The sequence below is a fragment of the Melanotaenia boesemani genome, chromosome 21, assembly GCF_017639745.1.
Source record: "Melanotaenia boesemani isolate fMelBoe1 chromosome 21, fMelBoe1.pri, whole genome shotgun sequence".
NCBI lineage: Eukaryota > Metazoa > Chordata > Actinopteri > Atheriniformes > Melanotaeniidae > Melanotaenia > Melanotaenia boesemani.
The window spans coordinates 17,478,101-17,500,411 of record NC_055702.1 but is presented as its reverse complement, the minus strand read 5'-3'; the positions used below and the strand labels follow the sequence as shown (position 1 = coordinate 17,500,411).

At 37.8% G+C, this 22,311-nt stretch overlaps 2 protein-coding genes across 6 annotated transcripts in view; both read right to left on the bottom strand.

Moving 5' to 3' along the window:
• Nucleotides 1-406: 406 nt before the first annotated feature.
• rhot2 (ras homolog family member T2) lies at nt 407-10,424 on the bottom strand. 2 transcript variants are annotated; one of them, XM_041974032.1, is made up of 19 exons: nt 10,177-10,421; nt 9,476-9,534; nt 8,781-8,862; nt 8,549-8,592; nt 8,144-8,197; nt 7,976-8,028; nt 7,586-7,694; nt 7,292-7,393; nt 7,076-7,174; nt 6,877-6,985; nt 6,657-6,777; nt 6,368-6,452; nt 6,092-6,237; nt 5,872-5,972; nt 3,458-3,588; nt 3,245-3,325; nt 3,038-3,160; nt 1,968-2,170; nt 407-1,789 (listed from the first exon to the last, which is right to left on the bottom strand). In XM_041974032.1, the coding sequence occupies exons 1-19, from the start codon at nt 10,211-10,213 to the stop codon at nt 1,672-1,674; spliced, it is 1,857 nt and encodes a 618-aa protein (XP_041829966.1). In that variant the 5' UTR covers nt 10,214-10,421; the 3' UTR covers nt 407-1,671. The 2 variants fall into 2 exon arrangements, with proteins under 2 accessions (XP_041829966.1, XP_041829967.1); XM_041974033.1 differs by lacking the exons at nt 407-1,789; nt 1,968-2,170 and adding an exon at nt 2,383-2,476 and having other exon boundaries at nt 10,177-10,424.
• Nucleotides 10,425-10,962: 538 nt separating this feature from the next.
• wdr90 (WD repeat domain 90) overlaps nt 10,963-22,311 on the bottom strand; it is a 28,535-nt gene continuing 17,186 nt past the window's right edge. For 3 of the 4 annotated variants that reach the window (XM_041974023.1, XM_041974025.1, XM_041974024.1), the window contains 12 exons: nt 20,960-21,116; nt 20,609-20,799; nt 19,176-19,344; nt 18,873-18,996; nt 16,410-16,581; nt 14,869-14,991; nt 14,510-14,678; nt 14,097-14,227; nt 13,461-13,604; nt 11,580-11,696; nt 11,380-11,458; nt 10,963-11,298 (listed from right to left, as the gene is read on the bottom strand). In XM_041974023.1, coding sequence (XP_041829957.1) covers nt 11,141-11,298; nt 11,380-11,458; nt 11,580-11,696; nt 13,461-13,604; nt 14,097-14,227; nt 14,510-14,678; nt 14,869-14,991; nt 16,410-16,581; nt 18,873-18,996; nt 19,176-19,344; nt 20,609-20,799; nt 20,960-21,116 — 1,734 coding nt within the window. In that variant the 3' untranslated portion in view covers nt 10,963-11,140. The remainder of the gene's footprint in view (nt 11,299-11,379; nt 11,459-11,579; nt 11,697-13,460; nt 13,605-14,096; nt 14,228-14,509; nt 14,679-14,868; nt 14,992-16,409; nt 16,582-18,872; nt 18,997-19,175; nt 19,345-20,608; nt 20,800-20,959; nt 21,117-22,311) is intronic. The other variant, XM_041974026.1, reaches the window with a different exon arrangement.

The following is a 22,311-nucleotide window of genomic DNA, read 5'->3' as shown; positions in this document are numbered from 1 at the left end:
AGATAACGAAGGTTAACTTGCAGCAGTGATGCGATTTTATACATCTACTTCTCCAAGCAACTCATCATTGAGGGGGTGTCTTTGTAGACACACCCATGCGCTACAGTCCTGCTTCTCACCTGACAAACACTGCCATCTTGTGGAGTCTTGCAGGAAATGACAGCTTCTCTACAGTAGAGACAGCACCAGGAGACTGAGTCAAACTGATGGCAATCAGGATTAAATTAAAATTACCTTCAAAATACTGACAATTTACAAAGGTAGTTGTAAACATAATAAAACTAACCGTGTCAAATACCTCTTGGTGTTGTTCCCAGCTTCACTGAGAATGCTGTTCTTGCGTTTTCAAGTGCTATGTGCAAAAGGGAGCTCATTTGTGTTACAAATTCAAATATCACAAGGCAAACAATGTTGACAAGGTTATATTATGTATAGAAGTTTTAAATACCTGCTATCAAACGTATTACATTAGTCACAGTGTGCATTTTTCATGTCAACACCCAAATGTCTTTTTGCGAGAACTCACAGCCCAGTCTGATCTTTTATTAAGCATCTAAATCAGTTTACTGTCAGTAAGAAAACACTGTTTGAAAAGTCACAGTTTTGTGATTTGCATCCCACACAAACAACAGGTCCTCAGATTAATTAAGCAACAGTCAACTCGTTGAAACTGCGACAGATTGTGTCAAACGTGGCAGGTTTAAGAAGAGAAAAGCACAGATTACCAGTCCATTTTTGTTTATAAAATAAATTCCATGTCAATGTGAGCAGAGCAGAGGGAAACTGGAGGCAGAAATCATTCTTTAACACCACAGTTTTTAAGCCTTAAACTCTTTGAACTGTAGAAATTTCTTTACGTTCTTTACGCTAATACAAATCACCTCTCACATAAAAAGCAAGGTTTCTTCATGCAAAGAGCAATCTCTCCTCGTTGCAGCATTTTCATGGAAGACTTACTGCTAAAAACATTTTAACAAAAAGATTCAAGCTAAAGATGATTTGTTTTCGGGCTGAATGATATGCCTAAAAGAGTGACAACATGCTAAAACTACCCATTGCTGCTCAGGTTATTTGGCAATCAGATAAACATCTCCACTCTGTTTTGTCCTGGGCAAAAATAAAAGCAATGTTCATGTTAGAGATTTGGGCAGCAGCCGGTAAGGGTGTCCTCTCTTAACAATTATTCCAATGCCCCCCATTTTGGTTCCAGTCAATTTGGCATTTTACCTGTTATGCTCAGAAACACAGCATTTTTGCACCTTTAACACTCCCACATCGAAGGGGAAAGCAGAGGACGTGACACAATTATCCTGCAGGCCCTCCCCCTGATAAAGCACCTTTTTGGACACTAACAGTAGCAATTCTTTGTGTATCAAGCACAGACAGGGTATCCCCTACTTAGCCTGGTTAGACAATATAAGGCAGAAAAAGCTGGCAGCATGTGGAATAACATGATCACCAATATCCAATTGCCTCCGGACTGCTGTGATCAAATGACTTCAAAGTGAAGCGGTCAGACAGGATGGCAAACGTATTCCTGGGAGACTTGAGGGTGAAGTGGACTTTCTTCTGTTCAGACTGCAGTGATTCTAGATCTGGTCTTAGAAGTTTGGTCTTGATGGATGGAGGTTTTTATTTAAAAAAAAAAAAAAAAAAAAAGTCTCCAGTTGGTCATTTCAGTCTAGCTACAGCTCTGTAAATAGCAAAACCAAGAACTGCAACCACAGCCGAGCCCAACGCCACCCTGAGCCAGAATGATGTGCTGCTCATGTCTGAACCATTCAGGTGTCTGGAAATGGGAGGAAAAGAAATCACTGAGAGTTAGCAACAATAAATCCAGATACTACTATTAACCATGTAAGCCTAATTATATCCTCTCACATTTAGACTATACTTGCGACTCATCTTGATTTTATCTTTAATTTTAGTAAAACCTGTTTTTGTGGGAAAGTGGTACTTGAACGTACGGGTACATTGCTGCCCAGGCAAGCCTGGAGTAGATGTTCTTGCTGGTGGAGTCGAGTAACAGGCTGGAGAAGGGCAGCGGTGGAGGCAGACGGTGTTTGTAGCAGAACTCTGCTGGAGTCATCCCATGGAACTGCTTGACTTCAGGAAGGTCCACCTTGGAGGCAACCAGCACACATGGGATGTTGCTCTCCATGTAATGTTGCTGGTTTATAGATACATAAAAAAAAATTAAAGTGAGGGGAAAAAATGAGCAAGAATGAAACATTTTTTAATGTCATGTACAACTACGATGTTGGAAGCAGCCATTATTACCTGTATGATTTAATTGCATGTCTCAATTAGTACTTTAAGCTAATTAATGCATTTATTCCAATTTAATTATCTGAGTCATAGCAGGTGTGGAAGATTATTTACCTTCTGTTTAATTTATTAATGTCAATATTTACAGATTAAAGTTGAAAAGGGATCAGTTGGTGATCTGGTGTCTTTGTCTCTTTCCTTCAGCATTCTGTGTAATAAAATGGATTATCTAATCAGTCACTTTCAGCTCTCCAGATTTGCTTTGGCTAATTAACTCATGAAACTTGAAGAAACTGCTTAAGGCCATGAAGAGAGCATTATTAACTTGGATTACTGCATGCAAACAGAAGAAAAAAAAGTAAAAGAGCTGGCAAACAGTAAAAACAATAACTAGAAGGACTCAGAGAGCGCACACCTCTGCCAAGCCACAGCGTCATGTACCTGAGAAAAAACCCCAAAAAGGTCCAATAGCACACCTAGTACCTCCTGATATTTTGAACTTTCTGGATCATTTGATCCATCAACATGATTCAGGTCAAACAATGTGGGATTATAATATCTACCCTGATGTCATCTTTTAACTTTTTTTTTGTTTTGTTTAGTGTTTTTGGCCAATGATTCTGGTAATCGTAAAAAATCCTAACCTAAAAAAATATGGCCACTTGTTCTTTTATTTTATTTCTGTTTTCCTGAAATTTATTCCAAATCCTTCCATTTTGAGTCATGTTGCTGATGGACAGAAACCTTCACATGCTGTTTCATGACCTACCTTGTATATACTGGCACAATAGTCGAAAGAATGGGGGTCACTGATGTCATACATGAGACAAGCGACATCACAGGAGGCGTCTGATGCCTTCAGGAACTCTGTCTCCACATCTACCTCATGAAGCTGGACAGGAACAGGAAAAGTAGTTTTTAGGATTTAGTTATGCTAAGAAGAGTCACCATTAAGATTACCATGCAATATACTTACAATGAGGTATTTCTCCTGGTTGCTGACTTGGACTGTATTTATGACATATGGTGAGAAGGCACTGCTGGGATTTCTTTTATTCTATTAAAACCAAAAAGGAGAGGAAAAAAAAAGTCATATTTCAGTATTTTTAAGTTTGATAATGGAGAATTGTATGAGCTTCTCGCAGGCTATATGACATTATCAACTCCAGACTAGATGATGGTGCCGTACCAGAACGTGGCGCCCCACAAAGGACTGGAGAAAGACTGTCTTCCCTGTCCCTCGTGGTCCAATCACCTTGCAGAGAAACACTGTTCGCTGAGTCTGCCGCTTTTCCAAATCCACCTCTTTCTCCCGTGTCACTGCACATATTAAAGAAAAATAGAACACAAATACAAAATATGTCACAAGGCTTAAACAAACCTGTTTGCCATTCTGTCATTTTGTCTCTGAACAACTAGAAAACACTTGGGCTCCTGCTCTACTTGATCAAAAGATAAAAAAAAAAACGTTTTCACCATTTCTGAGGTTAAGTTAAAGTGATTGTTGTCTTACTTTTCAGGACTTATTATTATGACTAATAATGTCCTTGAAATGGGACATAAAAGCAGTAATTTTTGATGTCCCGTTAAAGCAGGGGTGGAAACCCATGTCTTCTAAGGTTTTTAGGTTTTCCTGCTCCTACACACCTGATTCAAATTAAATGGATCCAAGAGCTTATCAAGTTCACCTCAGTGATTTGTTCATTTGAATCAGGTTCAAACAGGGAAACATGTAAAACTTGCATTAAAAGCTAAAATATGTAGTGTTCATGATTGTATTGCTGTGTCTGTTTGAAGAAAGTGACGTATGTAAGGTGACGTATGTAAGGTTAGTCTGTTCCGGTCTTAACGGGTATGAATCTGCCTCATGGAAGTCCACTCCGGACGACCCCCTTCCATGGACAAAAACCACTGATGGGAATGCTGCTCACAGTGAGACTCCACAGCTAGCCCCAAGCTACCACCACAGGAGAGATTCAGAATGGGAACTTCCACCAGAATTCACCCATTCGTACCTGCGGAGTGTGTATTCAGACTCTCACTCCCATGTAGGACTTAGAGCCATCCAAGAGGAGAATGCCAGGTATTTACTTTTATTCTTTCAGCATCTCCTCAGACTGTCTATAAGATTGATGGAGCCTTTATAGCTAGCCATCTCAACTTAGCCAAACCACTTATGTCCTGTTGAACAACTTCAAAGGAAGTTCAAACAACTGTGTAACATCCCCATTCCTGTTCTAAAGGAGACTAAGTCATTGCTCCTCATTGGGTCTGACCAGCCCCATCTGATAACTCCTATTGAGCTAGTCAGACAAGGCCCACCCAGCAGCAATCCACACTAAGCTTGGATGGACTGTTCAAGGACCTAGCCAGTTCATGGGGTGGCTAGCCCACTCAGCTCTATGCTTGTTCACTCCATCCCCACCTCATTTGGAACCATGTTTAGAGGCTCTGGCATGTGATGGTGATGCCTCATAGACCGGAAAAGAAGGTGATCACATCAAACAGGAGGACAAGCAGGCTGTAGCACTTCTCAAATCCAACAGAAGCCGGTAGATGGAGTCCTCAGATATGCTATGCAACTGCTGTGTCATGAAAACATGCCACCTTTACATTGACCAAAGGAGTCTGCAATGGACATGCTTCGCAGCACAGAGAAGTGTCTGTCTGACATATAAGCCTCCTTTCCTGTATCCTAACCAATTCACCATCTTGTTTACTGTAAATCCACAAAACTAGTTTCCCTGGTTATCGCCCCCAACAATGTCAAAGTAAAGAAAAAAAATGCAGAGAGAGAAAAAAATAAACCCAAACAAACCTTGGATTCTAACCACTAATGCCACAAAAACTTTTACTAACCATCATGTAACTGGAAATGCATGTCTCTACCAAAATCAGAAGGGTTTGTCCTCAGTACAGGATACAGTTTGGGATATGTGGGACTGCTTATCATGCACAACTCTGTACTGTCTGTCACTTACTGTGACTATTTAAACTAGCTGTAGTTTTCTAAAAAAAAAATTTCTGTACAAATACTTAACAAATTAGAAAATCAAATTCTTTGGTTTGGTCTTCAAACTGTAATAAACATCTGAACCTCACAAAGCTCTTGTCCATTTAACAGCTGTTGATCAATTTCAGAACAATGACAGATTTTGCACAAGACCATTTAAGAAGAAAAAATGTCTGTTTGCGTTTTCATTGCCTCTTAGACAACTAAGGTCAGCTAATCCGAAGGTGCTATAGAGGAAAGGTTTGTGTGAGTAATGGCAATAAAAACAATAAATTTCAGTTAACAGATCGCTTCATGTGTGGATAGAACACTATTTTTAACCATGAATCAGGACACACGTTCCATTTAAACGTTCCCAACTTAAAAGTGAACATTTCATGCAGGCTATCGTGTGCAAATACACGTGCACTAAATCCTATGAGGCTACAGTAGAATGGATAATAACAGGAAATGTCCCCGTGGTAATCATCTATGAGGCTGGCAATCAAGTCAAGTACATGTCTCCCATGCTCCAGAAAAATAAAGCTTCAACTTTTGAAAAGGTCATGGACCACATTACCTACAACTGACAAAGTTAATCCCCCACACACCTGTGACTGCAGCAGTCTGTGACTCCTGCTCAGTGAGGATAGGGTAGCCTAGGTATCCTAGGTGCTCCAGGCAACGGTGGATGTCAAGGTATGCAGACAACCTGCATGTGAAGTGTATACAGGTGAGTTTTAAACAGTGCAGACAATAAACAAAATGCTATAAAGGGTAGAGCATGCTGTTAACTACTAAGAACTCTCAGTACTTCAGTAAGATACTTACACCCACTGACAGTGGTAACCGTGATTAGAAATATAGCCCTCGTCTGTGGTTGGTACAGTCACAAAGACATCTGCACCCCAAGGCATATAAGGACATACGCAAAACAGGTTCTTAAGCTCTGTTGGTGACAGGGCAGAGTCCTTATCCTGAGGAGGAAAAATACAGACCACTTCTTCAAAACAAGATAAACATATCCCAGATAACAAGATTTTATATTCATCATGATTTATATTCAAGTGGGACACAGCGACTCGGACAGGAAAGCCTAAAACTCACTTCATCATACTTGTCAAATAATCGCTGGAGGAACTGGCGACCAAAGTGGTTGAGCTCCGTGGTGCAGCCAACAGGAACTCGCAGTCTGGACATAGAGAGAAAAACAACAGGGTAAAAATAAATAGCCATTCCTGTGGTTATGCATCCAAGTGAAACACAGGACAAATACATCAAGTGTGAAATAAGAATAACTACATATAAATATTTCTATACAATTCTCTAAAAATGTGCAATTAACAGTTACTCAGTTTGATGGTTTAGATCTGCAAGATGAAGACAATTTGCATACTCAGGGTAAAGGTAATCATCAGTCAACTCAAGGTTGTCGTCGTAACCAAACTTCCTGAGGATGGTCCACGTGGTTTCATGCCGGCCCCTTTGGATAAATAATGTATTAAGAAACAAGAAACCTGAAAAAGAAGAAAGGTGATACAAGGTCATTAGTTCAGTGGGGCCCCTCTAACAAAACGGTTTAAAATTACATTTTCTTATTTACGAATGTTTTCTACCATTGAGGGTCAGGCCATTGTCTTGTACTCCATCACTGGTGTTCTTCCAAACTACAGTTTTCACATCTTCCAAAGCTTGAGGTGCTAGAGGATTTCCAAAACAAGATTTCTACAAAGAAGAGATAGAATTTATTTTCTTATAGTAAAACAGTTTTGTCTGATAGCAGCTGATGAGATGTTAAGTGACTTTATCTGGCACCTGAAAGCTGTTGAGTTCAGCATCACTGAGGATGCGGTCATTATCCTGGTCTGAAACGTAGAATATTCTGCTCAGGGCTCGAACACATGCTGGTTTTAGCTGCAGAAAAATATCACATGTTAAATGTTGGTGATACGCACATATCTCAATAACTATACTGAGACAATCTGGTCCACAGTCCATAGCTAGTAGCAACTATTTCCAAATATGGCCGACCTGTTTATCCTCAGGGTCATAAAGAGGAGCAGTAGGGTGGAGGACAGCCTTCTGTGCATAGTAGAACAGCTCTGAAATGTTTTTGAGGTTTTTTGCAGAACACTTAAAAAAGAAAAGAAAGAAAGAAAAAAAGCAGAATGATTATTTTTCATAAATTATTCAAAGCAATCTAAAAGTAGGATAAATGTGAACGTGTACACCAGGCCACTATCAGCATCTCAGTGATAAAACTAGCAGGTGTATGCAAACAGCGGAGATATGGAAAGTGCACAAGTCTGCAGAGTTAAGTTTCACCTCAACACACGTCTCAATCTCAGAGAACTGGTTCATGATGGGAAGAATGGTTTCCATTGAACTTCCACTACGCAGATCAGATTTGTTTCCCACAAGGATGATAGGAATCCTGATGGAACAAACAAACTATCAGTCGACAGCAATACCACATGATTATTTGAGTTAGTGAACTTGAATACAGTGCAGTATAATGCACCCAATCCACATTTTAGGTATTTAATTAATGATCTTAAATGTTACTCAAGGCCACATAATGCAACTTTACAAGAGGCTTAGGTTATTAGATTTCAAAGTCTGCCAACATTACATGTAAACATGCTGGAAGGAGTTCAAGGTTCACTTGACAAGCAAAGCCCATTCAACACAAAACCATCCACAGCTGATACATACTTGCTCCCTTTCTCAGCATCTCCATTTACAAAGGGTATCCATTTGGTTTTAATCTGGGGGGGAAAAAGCATTATGAATGCAATTTCTGTCCTTAATCTATTAAGTTTCATTAATATAAAGTCTGTTAACTATGTTCAGTATTAGATAATATGTAAAACTGGTTATTACCCTATTTATTGTATCCTCATTGGTGACATCATACACCACACACACCACATTAGCCTGTAAGTTAGACAAAGTTGAGACAATGTGAACTTCATACTAAAAACAGACAAAAAAAATGTCATGAGTTCTTATTTAAAACCCCTGAGTAACAAATACATCTGACATATTTGGTGCCAAGTTTGAGGAAAAGCTGCAAACAACTTCATTAATTAATAAGGATCATTCTTACATATATTTATTCAGGGTTGACGGAACCCCTCGAAAATCTTGAAGCTCAGTTTTGATTGGCTGCACCTTATCTATTTTTTATTTTTTTCTCCGCACATCAATGTATGAAAGTCATCTACTTCTACACTGCTGGAGTTTATTATTTTTAGTGTGTTTATCTGTGCAGTATGGCATATTTACCTTGATGATCTCATCTCTAAGGACTTCATCGCTTTGCTCTTTTTCTATTGGGGTTAAGATCAAACAAAGAAATCTTAAAATCCCACATTCATCTCACATGCAACATTTATGGCTCAACAAATTGAACACAAACATGCTTGTTTTACAGCTTGTATCGTAATGTACAAGTACTAAGGTTAGTCACATAGACAAGTAATAGTGGGTGACATAAGTTTGAGTTTGTATTTTTTACCCGAGTAGTCCACAATGTGAGTGGGCACCTTCTCTGGAGTTACATCAGCAGGGATGGTGATCTCCTCAGCTCTGGGGGGCACCTAGTAGAGATTGAAGACCATTTAAATGTATGAGCTCAGACTATAACCACGTACAACCCAATTCCAGTTTTTCAACCATACAGCCAGCATGGCAAAATGGTTTGACAGCAAATAAAAATCTTGAACTAACAAGACAGGCAACTGTTTATGCCACAGAAAATGTCTTAAAGGTCACACAAATAAATTAAACTACACTTGATTGTTATGTAGTTGCATCACAGTGGTTACATGACCGTCAGAGAAGGATTATTTAGGCTGACAGTGTTAATTTTACATTAGATTATGTTTCATTCATAAAACTGAAAGAAACTAAAAGAAATTCACATTTCAACACTAATGCAAACATTTACACCAGTAAAAAAACAAAATAAAAAAGATTTAACATCTTACAACAGATTAGACACTTATAGCTTTCATTAATGCTTGATCTACCTGTCCTCCTGTTAAACAAGTTTAAAAAGATGATTCATTAAAAGCCAACAATATTTAGTATTATGTAATAACCTAAGCAAAATGTGTTTTATGCTGTAACCAAGAGGCAGGTGTTCATCTATGTGAGACCAAGATGAAGGAAGTTAAAGCAAAAACATAACATAGCTGTGTTAACACTTACCACCTCTGGAAACTCTTCTCCAACCAGGGACATGATTAGGGAGGTCTTCCCCACCTTGGCTGTTGAAAGAAAATGAGGATGAAAACAGCTGTCAGGCAAGGACCAAAAGAACTTTAGAGACCTCTTGTTTATTTAAAGATCTTACCATGAGAGTGTTTACAATACATGTACTAGCTGCTCTTTATATTATCATGAACAAATGCGATACAGGTTGCAATGCTGCTGGTTAGTGTGGCTTCAAACTAACATTTAGCTACGGATCAGGCCTCGGATTTCCCACACAATTCTATTAAGTTCATCAAAATGGAAAAGTTGAACTTTCAGAAAGGCAACACCGAGAGAGGTTATGTTAGCCTATAATTTAAATGTGGCGTCTGATTTGTGTTGCTTTCAGAGTACAATCCATCAATAAGTAGATTAAAGCAAAAGCACTAGTTACAGCTAGCCAAACCGACAGTTTCAACTTTATAGCAAAAAGTGCTGAAAGCTAGCATGCCAGAAATTAACATTTGAAAAACAACCACTTAGCACAAAACACAAGATATACTATTATTGGATTTACTCACTGTAGATTTAATTATTAAAACTATATCTGACACAAGAGATGCTCCAGACAAATTCAGCTACAAGTTAATTAGCTGCAGCAGCTAATGTTTGCTAATCGTGTAGCTTGTGGTCCACGGTTAGTGCGAAAGACTTACGTTCCCCCAACAGAAGTATCCTGACGTCTTGTTTCATGTTTCTTCACTCTCCGAAGAACAGCTAGACGCACCGAGCTGCTACAGAGACATATAACTTTCATTTGAATGTCAAATTACCAGCTCAAACCAAACGTGCGCCTCTTTCAGAGATATGCACCCAAGGTGAAACCATATCTTTCCGGTTCATACAGAGCAGGCTGCAGAAAGACGCCCTCTGGTGGACAACTTGTGTTTAGCTTCTTTCTTCAGATACGCACACACACGCACACATACAGAGGCTATTGATAGAACTGCACAAACTTTAGTAATATATTAAACAGGACAAGTAATTTGGAAGAATGCAATAAAATAAATGGATATCCTGTGCCACGTCATGTTTCTCAAAGATTCCTCTTCAGTTTTATAAAAACTCAAAATTAGGGTTTGCGCCATTAAATAATGACATTACAATTTCTGTCAATTTACCCATTTTAGTCATTTAAGGCTCTGTATTCCTCTGATCCATTTGTTGTTCATTACACACTGTGTGCATTTTATTCTTTGACTAACATGGTAAATTACTCTGAAAAGTCAAGCAAAAAGTCAGAAGTGATTTTACAACTAGTTTCATTTTGAGAGGGCTAAGTTTAAAGCGTGTTTTCTAGTGTAGGCAACTTTTCAAAAGTGATTTGCAAAGTGATGAAAATTCTCTCACAGATGCAAAATACTCTCAAACACTTGTCCGCATTTTAAAGACATCATTAAAAGAGATTGGCAATGCAACAGATTTTTTCTTTACATTAAAAAAGTTTATTTAAAACCATACATGTGGAAAGAATATATTCCATTCATATACTCCAATTAAACCAGTTTCTCTAAAACTTTTAATAAAAAAATATCTACAGGATAATAAATCTACAACAAACAAAAACTTTAGTACATGTGATAGCAGACAAATCTACATTGCCACAATTTCTACAATAGATCAGAGGCCCCGCACCTCCCAGAGCAGGATCTCATTATAGGCTACGGAAAAAAGAAGCATCCCAGAGGGGGAGAAGTGACATGTCTGCAGTGCGTCGCTGTGCTGCACGAAATCCTGAAACCTGCCACTGGTGGACTTGACCAGCTTTAGCACTCGCTCTGACAAGAGATTAGACACAATGAGAAATTTTCAGCACAAAATCTCCTAACGTTAAACATGTCATATAACAAGAGTCTTACCTTTTGATCCCACAGAAATGAGCTGGCTGGAGAGGCTGATGCATGTGGCCCAATGGGGCAGGGCAATCGTTTTTATTATCTGTTGTAAAAGAAAACAGCATAACCTTCTCTACATTTTTGTGGACATCCTGCCAACACCTTCCCTCTATGGGTTGGTATAGGAAAAGTGGTTAAGCATAGCAACAGATCGACTGTGTTACCTGTTTTTTTGCCAGGCTGTAAAAAGTCAGATTTTTCTCTACTCCGTAGCCTGTGTAGACGAGCAGGCCATGATTATCAGGGTAGAAGGCAGCTAGACTGGGTGGCAGGCTGTCACCCTAAAACACAGAGAGATTACAGAAACTATGAGATGCAACACAGTCAAAAACAGACTGCATCAAAACTGAAAATGGGAGGGTTGTTCCCTCCCAAAATGATTCAATTTCTATGTTCTAACAGATTTCTTCCAGGTCTTCCTTAAAAATTTGTCTCGTTATACAGATTATTCAAATGCAGTTGCGAAGGAGCTATAGCTGCTCCTGGTCAATCAGTCTGGCTCTTCCCTGTACTGGGATGACTCAGCACAGCACAAACACAAGCTGACGTCAGTTCAAGCAACATCCATCACTGATAATGACTAAAAAACGAATAACAGCCGATAATGACTGCTCTCGGCTTCCATAATAAAGGTCTTAGTACAATCCAAATATTTCCTGTTTTGCTTCTGTCTCACCAATTCTGACAATCCCACAGGAGCACCACCAAATATTAAATCGTGTTTCCCTCACGTCATTTCAGTTTGTGGTGTCTTTAAAAAAACTTTAATATTCACATCAATTACCTTTCATCCTTTTCCTTCCTACACACAAAATGATATAATTGATTAAAATGATAATACAGAATGACCTTGTTGGGCAAAACGACAGGTAATGGAGGTAAATGGTGAATGTTTACAAAAAACAGTTAATACAACAGAAATTTCTCAGCGTTATATGACTGACAAATATTAACCTCATAATTAAATCTTTATAAAATACAAGCATATTTTCCAAAAAAAAGACAATCTTAAATATGTGGGGAACATAGTACTCAAAATTTGGAGTGACATTTCAGGTCATTACAATGTACTGTGTCAAAAAACCAGAGAAATGGACACCGATGCTACACTCGGAGCCTTACAAGCTTGATGAAAACCACACTGTCACTTACAGCCCAGAAACTCAACCAGAACCAGCTGCCAAATCCCCTGAAATACCTTAATTACATCTCCAACCATTCAATCATCCTGCAAGCAACATCTTGACCCCAAAATAATTCTACATGTCCACTCTGATGAGGAATGTAGAAGAAAGAGACAGTAAGAAAATACAGATTAAACAAAAATATGATTTAAAGAGACACTGAGCATCATTTTACAATAAAAGCAAAAATAACATTACAGTTACAATGACCCCTGTGTTAGAATAAGACAACAGTAACAAAACACAAGTGTGTTTTTTGTTGTTTAGTTTCTCTTTTTGTAAACACAATAAGGCTGTTATAGCTCAGTGACATTTTAAATCAGCCTTTGTGGTTGAAATCTTCTCAAATCTGAACTATAATGATAATTATTTTCTTATGTAGGAAGGAGCTGTAAAACTGTCATGGCGTTAACCAAAACCTCAGCAAGATTAAAAGTAAATGAGCTGAGAACTGAAGCAAGTTAGTCATGCACTTAACCATGAGTTCAGTCTGACCTCCATCTGTAACTCTGTCCAACCAACTCTTTCCTAAATAAAGCTATTTTTGACGCAAGGAGGTTTTTAATTGTAATATGCAAAACAGATGAGACAGGGACAAAGTATTTCTGTTGACTCATTTCTCTTTTTTACTTAAAACCTTTTAATGAACAGTTTCACTGATAACTGTGAGCTTCTCAAGTGCTTCAGGTTCTTCTTTTGCAGTTTCTCAGTTTCCTCGTGCCAAGTCTGCAAATTTCTACGAAGCGCCAAGTAGCCTCTACTCATTAATATGAAATTATAGAAATAGATTAAATGCGTAAATATTTTCAAGAGAGGTAACAACTTAACCTAAATTAACAATTACTTAAACATAGATGGTACCGTAAAATAGGCTGGAGCAGGAAATGAAAGCCAGTCAAGCAGGTCACACTTCTCCTTCGACCAATCAGTGGCCCACACACTGACGCGTCTGTCTGCGCTGGCAGTCAACCACATTTCATTTCCTTCCAGTCCAAACTTCTTGCACTGAGGAGAAGATGAACCAGCAGCAGTGAAAAACTGATGAAACAAACTTAGAAAATGTTGCAAAATTATTTTAATTAATATTTTAGATCCTTGCATCTAAAATATTAGATGCAATAAATATACTTTTTTTTAACAAATTTTTTTTTTCATAACTCAGCTTAACACATATAAAGTTAGGAACAGGTTTGTTCTAACAGCTCTTAGAACAAAACCGTTGTTAAAAGGATGATCCATGTGATTTTTTTATATAAAGATGTTAGTGTTGCTGTTACTGTTATTTTAAAAAAGTTTGTTTAACAAAGTAAATTCAGCATACACAGAAATTTACACTTAGGGGAGAATCAATATCCAAACTGATTCTCTGGTCTCTCTACAGAGCTGATGTTTTATTTTCTGGCTCATATCAGGAACTCTAAGCTCTATTATTCTTTGTTTTATCCTTTTATTTGCTTTCCACACAACTTCTCCGTGGACAAACTTCAATGAGCTGACCTGCTCATTCACACACTGGATTGTCGTAATCGTCGCTCCTTTGTGGTCCTTGATTGTACGAATAGTTGCTCCATTTAATGGGCTGCTGATGGCTACCAGGCCATTCTTCCCTGCTGAAAGGATCACATGACCTGAAGGGAGGCAGACAACAACAGGATGAAACATAACAACTCTACTTTACCTTTTCAATGCTCCTGGCACTTTCAGTAAAACAAAAGGCTTCCTTCCGAAGACTATACCTTGGAAATACAGTCTATGCTCTCTGCTGTCAGTGTTGCAGAGTTATCATAGCATTCATGGTTTTTCAGTGGCTAGAAATATATTTCACCTCAAACCAACTGCAAGGCAAATTGAACAAATACTGCAAAACAACACACCAATGTTTTTTTTTTTAGAATTGTTTTTGTTTTTACCATTAGCAGAGTACTGGATAGCAGTGACAGCCACATGATGAGGATGCAGTTTCATCTCCATCTCTGCAGAGGCAAGTCGAAAGATCCTTAGAGTCCCATCACTGTATCCTGCAGCTATACATGTGGTATCTTTGCTAGAAAATGGGCTCCAGCAGACACAGCCACAAGCCTGATCAAGATAGACAAACAGGACAGAGTCAATTAAAGGACAGATGATTCTACAGGAAGTTATACAGCTGGCAAGTACAGTTTCTTCTATTTGCATCAACAGTGGATTTAATGTTTTGACCTGGTGCCTGAAAATATATGAGTGGAAAGTGTATCTTTCACATTTCATTATATGAGATTTATTCTCTCACCTGATTGAGCACCTGGAACTGCACCACCAGTTCATAGCTGGAGGTTGACCACACTCTAACACTGCCATCCTCACTGCATGTGGCAAAGTGGCTCTCATCAAAGCTAAACACGACGTCATTAACCTGAACAACAGAGAAGAATGCACACAGAGAATAAAGCCTTTTTTCTTATTTGAACACATACACATTGGCAGCATGGGTTTCTGCAAAAAAAGAGATTTCTCAAAAAACCCCTGCTCACTTAAAAATGACTTTTCTGTTTAAGAACTTTAGCTTTCTGCTTTCCAACAATCAGTGCATTCAAAATAATAAATGTTTAAAAAAACACACCCGCTGGATCCATAGTACCTCTGAGTTTTAAAAAGGAGCTTATTATGTGATGAAAGATTAAACATCTGTTCCAAGAAATTTAATCAAAACCATTAATTGCTTCTCTGAATATGATCACCACACAGTTAATGTCTAGATGTGTGCCTGACAGGGGAATGGTATGCAGGCTCATGTAGGCGCCGACATTAAAGACATCTGCTTCATCTAAGTGTGGGAGTGGCAAGTCTGTAGAGCCCTAGCAAGGTAGTCTGATGAGAATTCCAGTGGATGTAAGTGGATGTATTGTATTTTATGCCCTTTTAGGGGAAGGCAGTGGAGAACAGGTGACATTTAAAATACTGTAGAGAAACACGTTTAGCATTTTAAATGTCTTGATTCTCACCGAAGGAATAGTGCTAAGAAAGTGCCTTTTATTTGATGCCACTTTTAATTACGAATGTCTTTTTCCTTTTCTTTTTTCCTGAATATACAGTATTTTCTCACATACGTGCATTGACAGAGATGGTGACGATAACAATGATAATGCATCTCCCACTGATGTCAGTCTGTATCATATGTAACACAATGCATTCATTTTCTGCTTCTCTCTATTTTAGCTTGTTCTACTTAATTCCTTAGATTTGTTTTAATTCTTTTGTTTTTCAATATATTTTAAAAGTTTCTTTTGCAACTTGCTTTTAATGCTTCATGTTAAGCAGTTTGAGTTTTTTATGTACATGAAAATCTCTATACAAATAAGCTTGCCATGCATATTAAGTTAGCCAGACAGACTATGAAGTGAATGAAATGAAAAATACTTTACTCATCCCTGAGGGAAATTATACATATTTATGTTAGTAAATACCTATATTTTAATTATTGTTCAAATATAAAGAAGCATTCACACAATTAAATAGAGGTGCTGGTAAATGAGACTTAGTGAAGGACACATCAGATCTTTGAAGGCATTTCACTTTGCAAAGCTACTGGGTTTTCTAAAAAAAAAAAAAAAAAAAAATTAATTAATTAATTATAATAATAATAACAACAATAATAATAATAATAATAATAAATGAGTGATTAAAACATTATCAAAACATGTGGATTGTTTCAAAACCTTCAATGAGCATGTCCCCCAACCATCAAGTTATACATTATAGATTCCGGCCCCATCTAGAGACTCACAAAGTGCATGCAGTTATTTTTCATCTCCAAAAGCTTCCATTGGTTACCTTGGTTTTGTGCCCGCTGACCAGACGAATGCTGGTGTTTTCTGACCAGTTGATGTACCAGAGGGTTCCTGCTGTAGTGCCAACGATGCCCATGTCCATTGTGCTATCAAAAGCTGCACTTACAGTCATCCCATCCAACATTATCTCTTGTTCCACTGACACTGTTGTCCCACTAAAGAACACATACAGGTGAGATGAAAAATAAAAATAAATTCATTATAAAAAAAAAAAAAAAAAAAAAAAAAAAAAGAAAGCTGGTCCACTGATTTCTTATGGGCACTTTTTTACGGCTGAAATCACCCACTGGAAAGAATAAATCAAAAACAAAATCATACATTGTGAGCCAGGAGACCTAAAAACATCATGAATCCCGTATTTATCCATAATTACAGCGTTTGGTATAAATACACAGAAAACCTATCTACTAACTATCTAATATTTCAAAGTGGTAACTGTGTACTGTGTGCTGCATGTATGTGCAGAGATAGAATTTATTTCATGAGCAAACAAATAAATAAAAGAAAATACACAGTATGCCTCATTTCGAAATGTTCTTCCACTCTTTGGGATGAAATTATACAATGCTCCAGCACATTTCAGCTTCTAAGATATCTTTGAATGCACAATGTATGCAAATTCTACCCACACTGAGCCAGTCCAAAAGCTCCAGCTTCTGTCCATTGAAGTTGTTCATGGCGGTTTTTCCATACCACCACAAATTTAAGATATTTCCATGTGCAACAGCTATGAAGGTGTTTTCACCAAGCTGATACTTTTTATGTCTAAACATTTAGCAATTGTAGTCAAGAGTCAAGTTTAAACTTTATCTAGCAATATTAAATGTTCTTAAAATGATTATGAAATATATACAGATGTTACCGACCACTTAATAGTGATTTATTTGATAATAGGATTAGAGATGTGATATTCTCATACTGACATTTCCACTTCCACCCTGTGTGTATCAGTGCACCAACACTCCTGAATACCTTTTAGATTTCTCTTTAAAAGGTACTATTGTGTAAAAAGGCATTTTCATCTATGTTTTTGTTATAAAGCTGGTCCATGTGTTATTAGAATTATGAAGGCCCAAGACATTCCACAGACAAATACAGAGTATTTGCAAGCAAAATGTGCTTGTTCATGCATCATCAGGACAGTATGTGTGTGATTTTGGAACAATAGAGTCAACAACTTTAGCTCCAACATGATTTGCTCTGACCCACCTTCTACCTTTGAACAGCTGCGTCACACCTCGAGCATTACTATTCATAACGCCAGAGTTGATTCTACTTTATCTAAACCCAAACATTGTGTTGTTAATGCAGAGAGCCTTCATGCACTCTGCACTGAAGAGCCAGTGGATTTATCTAATTTTCTAAAGGAAAATGTTCCCTCAATAATCACAAATATGGCAGATTATAATATATTTTTTTAGTAACTTAAAAAAAAATAAAATTTTAGGAGAGACAACTTCTAGACCACAAGTCCAAATGAGACAATGGCTGTACTGTGTCAGTAAAGTATATCTTGTAAATATCTTGTGAACAAGAGATGGGAGGGTGTTAAACTAGTTTGTTTTCTTTTCAAACAATTAAATTGTTTCCCTCTAATATTTGGGCACTTTTTTTTAAAATGACCTTTGCAACCAAATTTGTAGCATCAGTCTACATGGAAGTCCAACTAAATTTAATATAAAAATAGCACCAAGACATTTAGAGATGCTGTTGCCAACTCGTCACTTGGAATAAAAAGTTTATATAAGTTGATTTGCGTCTTTAACCTTGTGCAGGACCATGGCTCATCTTATCTGTTATCAACCCAGAGCTGAAAGAAGCACAGAGAGAGGATTTTCTCATCCAGCAGCAGAGCGGTGCATGGCTGCAGACCTGGAAATGCCTGAACCCAAACCTGCATGCGTGTTTGTGTCAAAAAAGTAACATAGTTCGAACCATATTTCAGTAACTTAAGCCAAACTTAACAGTAGAAAAATGCCTCTTTCACAGAGCTCATGGTGGTTAGGTTGAAGTTAGAATTTTCTATGTTTTATTCTATCTTTTATTTATAAGGCTACATGTGTTTCTACATATCCTTTATTCATGTCCATACTAATATCACAATAATTTTTTCCCCTGAAATTCACTCATGAGCTTCATGATTTTTCTGTTCATCCTACAATATGCTCCAGATATTTTATTTTTAACACAAACTGCCGCCCTCATCAATTTATATTTTGTTCTGTCTGTTTTAGGTCTGTAATACTTAGTCAATAAATCTGCATGTATATTACTGTTGTGTTTTCTCATTGCACTAATTTGACTCCCCCCTTCTGAATGAACTAACTCTTACAGCTACAAATGAAGACATTTCAGCTGACACTTGTAGCAACACTATCTTGAATAAAAACAACAAGGCATGCACTGTACACAGAAAGGGAATATTAGGAGAAAATAGGCTGCATACCTGTCTTCCACACAGCAGACTTTATTTTCAAGCTTCATTTTTTGTACATCCTCTACCTCCCACAGTCGTAACCAGCGGGTGCTGCTGCCCGTCAAGAGACGACTCCCTTGACACAGCAACACTCCTGCACCAAGAAACCATATCAATCCTGTTAGCATTTATAGAACCCTGGGGCCAAAATACAAATGAGTCCATGACAAATAAATCCTGCTGCTCATTTTTTCTAAGTAAAACACATCTCTCCATGATGTAGTTTGAAATGCTATACCTATACCACAGAATATATAGAATGCCAATTTGTACCTATCTCTCCATCATCAGCCTCCCAGATCATGAAGCAGCGCTGCATGTTTATGTCCCAAGCACAAACATGTCCTCGATTTGTGCCCGTGAACAGAAAGCAGTCCATGTGGTAGCACAGAGCTGTCAACTCCACATCACCCACCTCTGCTGGTGCTGTCACCCTTTGGACCTACATGGTAAAGGAATATTTATTCTTATGCACAAAAATGAATACAAGAACAGTCTTTGCCTTTTTAAGAACTAAAAACATATTTGCCATAACTTTTAAACTAAATATACCTTACAAGTAGTGCTGCACAATATATAGAAATTTACTTTATTGTGACATTAGCTTTTGTGATATACATATTGCAACAACTGCCTAAACTGTGATGAATAGCAGTCCCTATTTGCATATTTTAAGGAAGTGACGTGGCGCTCTTCCAAACGCTGCTGAACATTCATGCTCTGTACGCTTCAATGGCGAATCAAATGGACTCTTACTGTCCTGGGTACCTGCTCTATGTAGATGCCAACAGCTGTCCCCTAGAGCACACGGAGTGAGTGTGTTAATGGGGAAGGTAACAAGAGGAGCAAGGAAAATGTGGATGCAGAGGAACTTGTGGCAAACAGAACAGCACATCCACTATATAGAACTGCGTTGGTTAGAAGAGAGATGACGCACTACAAACACAGGTACTCTGCAAGACATATCAAACACTTGTGTACAACACCAGGGGCTACATGTTAATCTCCGCTGCCACCTACACAACCACAAGTAGCTATAGACGAATCCCCGTGACACTTTGTGTGTTGCGAGTCCTAATTACCCCATATTTGCCGACAAGGACAGTCCTATGGATATCTGGACTGATGGTGTTAGACAGTTATTGATGAGGGCATCTTATCTGGCGTTATTAGAGTTATTCTGTTTTTCATATTAGCCATCAGTCCATTAATGTCTAAAACTCTGCTTCATTTGACAGAAACTGCTTTTGACACACTGGAATAAAAAATGAATCTCCTTATAATTAATCAAACGTTGGTAAAGAAGAAACATCTTCAAACTTCAAACAAAGGCTGTCAATTTTTTATTTTACCTCTAGTCTTTAGGCTGAAGGACACCATAGTAAATAATCTGTGTTTTGACCAAATTAGCTAGATTTTATTATTTATTATTTTATTTATGTGCTATAATACTAGCGTTGTTATGGCACAAGCTATATAGGAAAACATCAACGCAGCAGCTGGATTTATTTTAATTTATTGCAGACCATTTTGTCATTGCAGCTTTCAGCAGTGTTATCGCATATTGCATGTTATCCTGATATTGTGCAGCCTCACTTATAAGCACTTGAGACCTAAAGTCTTTCATCTGATAATGAAGACTGTGTTACAAATTTAAAAGCTGCATCCTGAGCTGTGATCGTCAGTGTTTTTCTGTTATCATTTACCTTGAGGTCTACATCTGAGCTCTGTGTGTGGATGAAGCAGAAGTAAACCCCGTGGGTGCCCACACACGCCATCTGGCTGGCTGCAGAGGGGCTAAAGGCAGCATCGTGGATTGGTCCTGATACATTCACAGTGGACAGGAGCTGGAAGTTCTGGCTGCTCCATAGTGCTAACCCTGGGTCAGAGAAGTCCCCTACATAACATACCCCCCCCCCAAAAAAAGAAGTTATGAACAACATTTGAAAATCCACATTTATTGCTGAATTTTGATCAATTACCGAAAATACAAGCTGAAATTGAAATTTACAGGGTGCATTAATAACTCAAGTGTCTCTAATAAAACCTTTACCAACCGACTGAGAGAAAGAAGCGGTCATCTCTAGAGAAAGCAAGACTCTGCACAGCTCCTTTGTGGTAGGTGATGCTGCGACGACAAGTCCCACTCTGGATGTCCCAAATGCAGATGAGGCTCCTGCTACCGTTATTACCGCCAGCTGCAGATGCCATGGTCTGCAAATAAATTATTAGAACTAAAGCAAAACACAGCTGATTTTTTTCAAGTAACATGCACACTTATTAATACCTCTGTCATCGAAATTTGTCCATAAAAAAACAAAACAAACAAAAAGAAAAAAAACCAAACAAACCCAACAATTAAATCAAAGCATGCATGGTATCAACCCTGGGGTAGAAAGGAGGAAACCCAAGGAATTACTCTCTTTCCCAGTGGCACCTGAGAGAAGTTTCTGCTTCCCTGGAGCCTTAAACAGGATAAAACGAGTAAAGAAAATAGATAAATGGAGCAGAACCTTGAATTTGCTACTTATAGTTCTCTCTACTTTTTGACACAAAGATATTTTCAAAGCAACTTTTATTCTACCTGACTAACCAAGCATTAAAGTCACTTTTAAAAGTGCATCCACTTGTATTATGAGGTCTTTCTCCTGGTGATTTTATTTATTCTATATGAGTCCAGAGATAGAAGTTTCTGATAAAATAAGAAACTTTTTGCAAATATATACAGATAATAAAAAGTCCTTAAGAGGACTCATAAGATATTAATCATGAGAAAATTTGCAGACCATCACTATAAGACTTGCAGATATGTAAATAAATTTGTGGATGAATACAGTTATATTATTTTGAACATATTTTGGGAGCTGGGTATTACTTGACAAAAAACACCAGGATCACAATATGAGGAGTTTTAATTCTTTTCTTCCTCCCATACCCTGAATATCTAGAAACAGATCTTTCAATATCATAACTTGTGTTTTTCGTTTTATGGAGAGGAAACATTTGCATTGGATAAAGGAGCCTTGGCAATACAGCTTTTATCAGGCTTGGCCTACAAATCAGGAATAACGGTAAATTCATCAGTCGATTTAAATCTGTTTTAGTACCTGTAACAACATTTAGTTTTTAAAGATGGTTGAGGTTGGCAGATATTTTTATATAGAGGTATGTGAAACCAGATGGAGACTATTTAAGTGGGAAATCAGCTTGCTGAATAAAAGTCCCAAGACGGCGGGCTTCAGATTTTTCAAAATTGATTTTATAACCTGAGATTTTAGAGAAATGATTTATAACAAGAGAAAATTACAGAAATCAAAATCAGACTTTTTATATAGAAAGTAAAATATTGTCTGCATACAGTGGATTCTGTGATCTCTACCTGCCAATTTAACACCTGTAACGTCTTTAT